The following is a 6797-nucleotide window of genomic DNA, read 5'->3' on the forward strand; positions in this document are numbered from 1 at the left end:
TGAACTGAAGTTAGGAGTTGTGTGTGTGTTGTGTTCAATGACCTGCTGAGCGTAGGACAGCTGGTTGTACGTCGCCAGGCTCGCTCCCTTTGCAGCGCAGAACTGTTGAGCTGCAGAGAAGTTCAGTTTGTACTGACCTTCATCTAAACGGACGTGAAACACACCCAGACTCGAATCTACACACACACACACAGACACACACAGACACACACACGTTATAACACACTCATTTTGATTTGCGACTGCTAATATACCAACAGGTAGCTTTACTAATCAGTGTTTTTGTAAGTACGTAGTAGTAATACTTTGTTTTGTTAGTAATGCTTCTGTTACAGCTTAGTGGAACTGAAACAGGTGTATAAGTGTAACAAGTGACACTAACATTCTCTCACGTTTCATACCTTCAAAGTGGAGGTCGGTACATGTGGCGTCTTGGTGACATCGTCCGTTGTCATGGAGACAGCGGCTGATGGGCAGCTGTTTGACCTGACAGGTGAGTCCGTCTCCGATGTAGTTGTCCTTACAGGTGCACTTCTTCTTCCCCTGTTCACACAAACACACCATGAAACTCTGACGACAGGTAGAGACGTGTTACTGTCCTCAGCGATGTCCTCACCGGAGCCGTCATGGTGCAGACGGCGTGTTCGTGGCAGCCGCCGTTGTCCCCGGAGACACACGGGTCGACGGGCTGACAGCTGAACCCGTCTCCAGAGTGACCTTTAGGACAGGTGCAGCTCACCTGTTCTCCTCTCTGAGAACACCGGGCTCCTCTGGCACAGCCGCCGTTCCACGTCTGACACATGTCTGTCACTGAGGACAGACAGGGAGACAGGGAGACAGGTCTGTTAACATCAGTGAGACGGTCTCTCTGTCATTCCAGTCTGTAATGAGTTGGAGGTGTGTTTACCTGTACAGGTGAGTCCGTCTCCCTCATAAAATGGCCGACACACACAGGTGTTGTTCTGCTGACAGACAGCTTTTTCCGAACAGGACGGAGAACACTCTGAGACTTCAGCTGGAGGAAACACAGACGTGTGTGAGCGTACGGGAAGTAAAGGGACGGGAAGTAAAGGGACGGGAAGTAAAGAGACGGGAAGTAAAGAGACAGGAAGTAAAGAGACGGGAAGTATAGAGACGGGAAGTAAAGGGACGGGAAGTAAAGAAACGGGAAGTAAAGGGACGGGAAGTAAAGGGACGGGAAGTAAAGGGACGGGAAGTATAGAGACGGGAAGTAAAGACGAAGTAAGAGACAAGTAAAGAAGTAAAGGGACGGGAAGTAAAGAGACGGGAAGTAAAGAGACGGGAAGTAAAGAGATGGGAAGTAAAGGGACGGGAAGTAAAGAGACGGGAAGTATAGAGACGGGAAGTAAAGGGACGGGAAGTAAAGAGACGGGAAGTAAAGGGACGGGAAGTAAAGAGACGGGAAGTAAAGAGACGGGAAGTATAGAGATGGGAAGTAAAGAGACGGGAAGTATAGAGACCGGAAGTAAAGGGATGGGAAGTAAAGAGACTGGAAGTAAAGGGACGGGAAGTAAAGGGACGGGAAGTATAGAGACGGGAAGTAAAGAGACGGGAAGTAAAGAGACGGGAAGTAAAGGGACGGGAAGTAAAGGGACGGGAAGTAAAGAGACGGGAAGTAAAGGGACGGGAAGTAAAGGGATGGGAAGTAAAGAGACGGGAAGTATAGAGACGGGAAGTAAAGAGACGGGAAGTATAGAGACTGGAAGTAAAGGGACGGGAAGTAAAGGGACAGGAAGTATAGAGACGGGAAGTAAAGAGACAGGAAGTAAAGGGACGGGAAGTAAAGAGACAGGAAGTACAGAGACAGGAAGTACAGGACTCACCTTGTGTGGTTTCACAGCGCTCCCCGGTCCAGCCGGACTCACAGAAACAGGAACCGGTACCTCTGGGCCCGTGGTCACATGACCCGTGTTCTGAACAGGTACAGGCTGAGATCCAGAGGGAAACAAACAGTTACACACCTGTGGACACCAAACAGGAAGCTGTCTGACCGCTGCTCACCTGTACAGGCGTCTCCATAGAAACCGTCACTACACAGCTCACAGGCCACGCCCCTGAATCCCGCGTCACAGGTACAGGTACCGTTACCAAGGTGACCGTCGTCACATTTACCATGGTTACCACAGGGAGAGCCGACTCCACCGGGACAGACTGGACAGAGGACGGATCAATAAGGAGCTGATCAGTGAGCTCATTAGCTATTTGTGATGTCAACGTGACAACACGCACATTTAAATGATTTCAATCTTGAAGACGTTTCGAGAAGGTGAAATGTTGCGAGCGTTTAGCCCTGACCCTCGGGTTTGAATCCCAACCAAAGATTTGTTCAAATAGTCCTGGTCATTATGATTTAACCTTTGACTCATCATCCGTCAGAATTTTGGTTTATTACGTAACCAGCAGCGAGGTCTCACCCAAACAGTCTCGTCCGTGGTAACCATGGCAACACTTTGGCTGCCAGAAGTTGACGGTGCAGATGCTGCGACAGCCGGAGTTTCTGGTGATGAACATGGTGGGAAGGTCGCACTTCTGAACCTCCTGAGGACAAAAACAGAGACAGGAATCAGACGCACAAACACATCTGGACACATTAGTGAACATGATGATGATGATGCTGATGATGATGATGATGATGATGACGCAGACCTTCAGTTTGGATCCTCTGGGACAGCGAGACGCTGAGGAGGTGCACAGTCCACAGCTCATCTACCACAGAAGAAGAAGAAAAGAAAGAGAAGTCAAATCTCACATTAAGAGAAAGACTCTGTGAACTAAGAGTTCCAGACAGAACGAGAAGAAAAGCACATTTCATCTTGTGTGGATGGATGATTAATCATTTCAATACTAATCAATATTTATTGGTTTGGTTCACGTTAGCAGGAGAAACTCCATAAGGACCAAAAAGATGTTTCTCACCTTTTGCAGGATTCTAATCTTGAAAGAAATAATCTGAATGATTTTCAGTTAAATTAATCTGATCTCTGAAGGATTTCTGAGCTTGTAATAAAGTTTTATGAACATTACCGGAAATCCCAACAGACAAAAGAGTGACGACTACAGACACTGAAGGTCAGATCCAAAGAGAAATTCATCGTTCAGAAGAATCAAATACACCTGATGTTACAGCTTATCAAACAGTCGCAGCTAAAGAGAACCAGACAGAGATATTCCAGACTGTAACTTTGAAAGCTCAGATGGATTTTATTAAACATTCCTTTGATTTGTTTCTAAATCGGATCAAATCTGCCACCAGCAGAAGCAGCTTTAGTAAAACTGATGCTCTTTGAAGGTTTCACCTGTTTTGAGTTTTGGGGGGATTTGGGGTCAGTAAAGAGAGGATTTACCTGAAGGTCGAAGTTCGTCTGTTCATCACAGCGTCCTCCGAGGCTGGGCGGAGTCAGCAGGCAGTCGATCCCGTAGGCGATCCCGCCGTTAAAGACGAGGTGTCTCTGAACGATCCGACACTTTCCATCGTTTACGAAGATTTCTCCCTGTTCAAAGAAGAAATGTCCAGATTAACCAGGGACCTCTGTCGTCTCTTCTTCTTCTTCTTCTTCTTCTTCTTCTTCTTCTTCTTCTTCTTCTTCTTCTTCTTCTTCTTCTTCTTCACTTTTTATCTGTTTCTGTTGTACTTACAATGTGGTCCGTCCCTCCACAGGTAAACGATAGCGGCGAACCCTGCAGAGTCCGAACCGAGTCCAGATGGATCAGAACTTCAGCATAAACCTGAGTGGAGACAGGAAGTAAGAAAAAGAAGCTTAAAACAAAACATCTGTTCAGAAAAAGAGTCTTGAGAGGAAAAACTCTAAGATGAAAACATTTTAAATAGTAAAGAGTTGCTCCTGGTGGCACAAACCACAGATCAGATCACATTTTACCTCCATGTTTCTTGTCGATCCAGTAAACGAGTGACTTTGACTTTGTACTGTCTTGTCTTGAGATCACAAACCTTTATTGTGAAAGGGTTTATTCATGTGAAAACATCATGAGTTATTAAAGTTGTTCATTTGTACGTTGCTTTGGACAAACTCATTTGCCAAATGAATGAATGTAAAATATGGGATTTCGTTATGCAGACGATACAGAGGTTTACCTTCATAAACATCCGTCTGGTTTTAGTTTGCTACCTTCACTACTGTCACTGTCCAGCTGATAACATGATTTAATAATAGATATGAAATCATTTTCTTCAACATAATCATGAACAGGGTCTGTCAAATCTGCTTAATTAAACCTTGTGCTAAAAACATGAGATCTGAAATTACATTTTAAAAACCACTTCACTAAACTGGCTCAGTCTTGTTTTTATTAACCGGAGAACTGAACAGCTCTTAGTTATTCAAGAATTTAGGCTAAAGAACCACCAAGTCTTTTCTGGAATGATCTTCCTGAGCGGACTCATCACCTTCTGGGCCTGCAGGATGTGGTACTTCAGGTACTCCACCAGCTGTGGTCGGTTGTCTCGGTGGAACAGGAAGTCCTTCTGCTCCTGTGGCAGAGACGCCATGACGCCATCTGAGGGCAGGAAGACCGTCACTGGCTGGTACGTCCCATCAGTCACCAGATTCATCACTCCTGTGTCCTAAAAACGAACATACAAGATCATCAATCAATTATAACAACACATGTCACTGTTAAACAAGAAACTTCTACCAATCAGAACCATGAACAAGACACGTCTACCAATCAGAACCATGAACAAGCCTCATCCACCAATCAGAACCATGAACACCGTCATTATTACCCCTGAAGGTGGAAGGATGTTGGTACGAGTACTTAAATAAAGTTGACATATGTTGCGTTTCATGGTGAAACGGTCTGTCACAGTTAAAACCAGACATACTGGATGGAATTAGTCCAGAGTTTAAAGGTGAGAACAAAAGAGCAAACATCATGAACCCATGAAACATCAACAGACTTCTTCCTCTTCATCGGCTGAACACATTCTATTATTTCAGTGAAGAAGAAGAACGTTTAACTTTCTTACCTCCAGCAGCCGGTAGAAGGTTTTATATCCGTGAGCTTCTGCCACGGCAGTCAGATTCAGCTGAGTCCCATCCTGGAGACAAACATCAAACATTATCAATGGTTCATCAGACTGAAACAATGATGAAGATGAAGATGAAGATATGTTCTCACAGGTTGTTTGTCTATGTCGGCTCTGAGAGGAAACAGAATCCTGTTGATCTCGTGGTAGATCCCGTTGACGCTGACGCCGTCGCTGTACGTGACGTTGGCCTCATTGACGAAGAGGCTGCCCTGAAAAACACACAAAAATATATTACCAACAATTATGTTTATATTGTCAACATCTTTAATTTCAAACATTAAGTATCAGGTGTTTACTTAAGAGATGATTTAATATTTCATATTTAAACTTACTGAAGCAAAAAGAAAAGTGATTATATTTCACAATAATAGTCAATAACCAGGATTTTAGAAACGCTAAGTCCCGCCTCCAGACTCCAGAGAGAGTCCAGGGGGAGAGTAGTCCATCTACCTGACTCACTGATCCTTTATCTGATCTGAACCTATGAGCCCGACTGTGACTGTTAGTCTTCAGCCCTCATGTGAAGCCAGACTGTGGTTCTGCTCTCTGATTGGTCACCTGGATGGACCCGGTGGTCAGGACCAGTCCGGACAGAGACGTCAGGTTTCGTGGTTGGGCCAGGTCAGCAGGCAGCAGAGTGTGACACATGACGATGTGTCCGCGCAGGAGGGACGCCAACTTCTCTTTGTTTGAGTCGGACGTGGCCGACAGGGCCCTTATCTACAAATAAGAGATATTAAGAAACAGAAGTCAGATATCAGGTTTAGCTTTCAGCTTGTAGCAACGTTAGCACTGAACGGAGTGTTGGTGGTTGGTCCTGAAGGGAACATGAACGTGTGAACCACATCATGTTTCCTGCTCAAACAAACATCTGGAACCATCACCTTGCCGCTACTGCTCCTCTCTGCAGCGAAGGCTTCAGCGTTCGGAGCGAAGACGGTGAACGGGCCTCGACCTTTCAGAGAAATCTCCACCATCTGAAACCAGAACTTTTATTAATATTCAGAAGTTCATCTGATTCTTAATGTAGAGACGTCACTCACCATCAGACTGAGATAGAAGCTCCTCAGCTTCCTGGTCAGGATCTCCTGCAGAGTGTCAGCAGACAGTTCACTATGTACACTATGTATAAATATATATTAATATATATGAATGTATATATATATATATATATGTATATGTACCTTCCCCACGGTGCCTCTGCAGGTGACGCCGTCTCCGATGTAGTTCCCGTTACACGTACAGGTACGAACACCTGGACCCGTCATGTTACACCTGGCGTGCTGATGACAGTCGCCGTTTCTCTGGAAACACGTCAATGTGTAAAAGTACTATAAAAAGTACTACAGTACTGAGTACAAACGCGGTTTGTATTTGGATTATAAAAAGTGCTGTAAAAGTACTACAATACTGAGTAGAAACCTGGTTTGTATTTGGGTTCTAAAAACTACTGTTGTGTTCCTTAAAAACCTTTCCGATTCCTTGCAGTACTTTAGTGTTCCCCCACAATATCTTTGTGTTTTATCACAATACTTTACTACCATTTTGTGGTACTTTTGTTGCCTTAAGATAATTTACACCTTTCAATACTTTTGTATTTCCTCTGAAAACGTCTGCATGTTCTTGCAGCGCTTTCATTCTCATTGTAGAACTTCAGATGACCTTGAAATAATTCTTCATTCTGTTGCAGAACCTTTGTGTTTGTTGCAGTACTTTTGTGTTTGCA

General features: G+C 44.6%; 1 protein-coding gene across 1 annotated transcript in view; it reads right to left on the minus strand.

The window, feature by feature from the left end:
* The window catches only part of stab2 (stabilin 2), a 35009-nt gene that overhangs the window by 2966 nt on the left and 25246 nt on the right, over nt 1–6797 (minus strand). The window contains exons 46-62 of the mRNA XM_054625033.1: nt 6256–6375; nt 6115–6159; nt 5956–6048; nt 5630–5791; nt 5161–5280; nt 5009–5080; nt 4427–4603; nt 3658–3747; nt 3366–3512; nt 2668–2727; nt 2436–2559; nt 2023–2172; nt 1845–1949; nt 908–1015; nt 617–810; nt 402–543; nt 43–176 (exon numbers count right to left, since the gene is read on the minus strand). Coding sequence (XP_054481008.1) covers nt 43–176; nt 402–543; nt 617–810; nt 908–1015; nt 1845–1949; nt 2023–2172; nt 2436–2559; nt 2668–2727; nt 3366–3512; nt 3658–3747; nt 4427–4603; nt 5009–5080; nt 5161–5280; nt 5630–5791; nt 5956–6048; nt 6115–6159; nt 6256–6375 — 2043 coding nt within the window. The remainder of the gene's footprint in view (nt 1–42; nt 177–401; nt 544–616; nt 811–907; nt 1016–1844; nt 1950–2022; nt 2173–2435; nt 2560–2667; nt 2728–3365; nt 3513–3657; nt 3748–4426; nt 4604–5008; nt 5081–5160; nt 5281–5629; nt 5792–5955; nt 6049–6114; nt 6160–6255; nt 6376–6797) is intronic.

This window comes from Anoplopoma fimbria, chromosome 23 (assembly GCF_027596085.1).
Source record: "Anoplopoma fimbria isolate UVic2021 breed Golden Eagle Sablefish chromosome 23, Afim_UVic_2022, whole genome shotgun sequence".
Lineage (NCBI taxonomy): Eukaryota > Metazoa > Chordata > Actinopteri > Perciformes > Anoplopomatidae > Anoplopoma > Anoplopoma fimbria.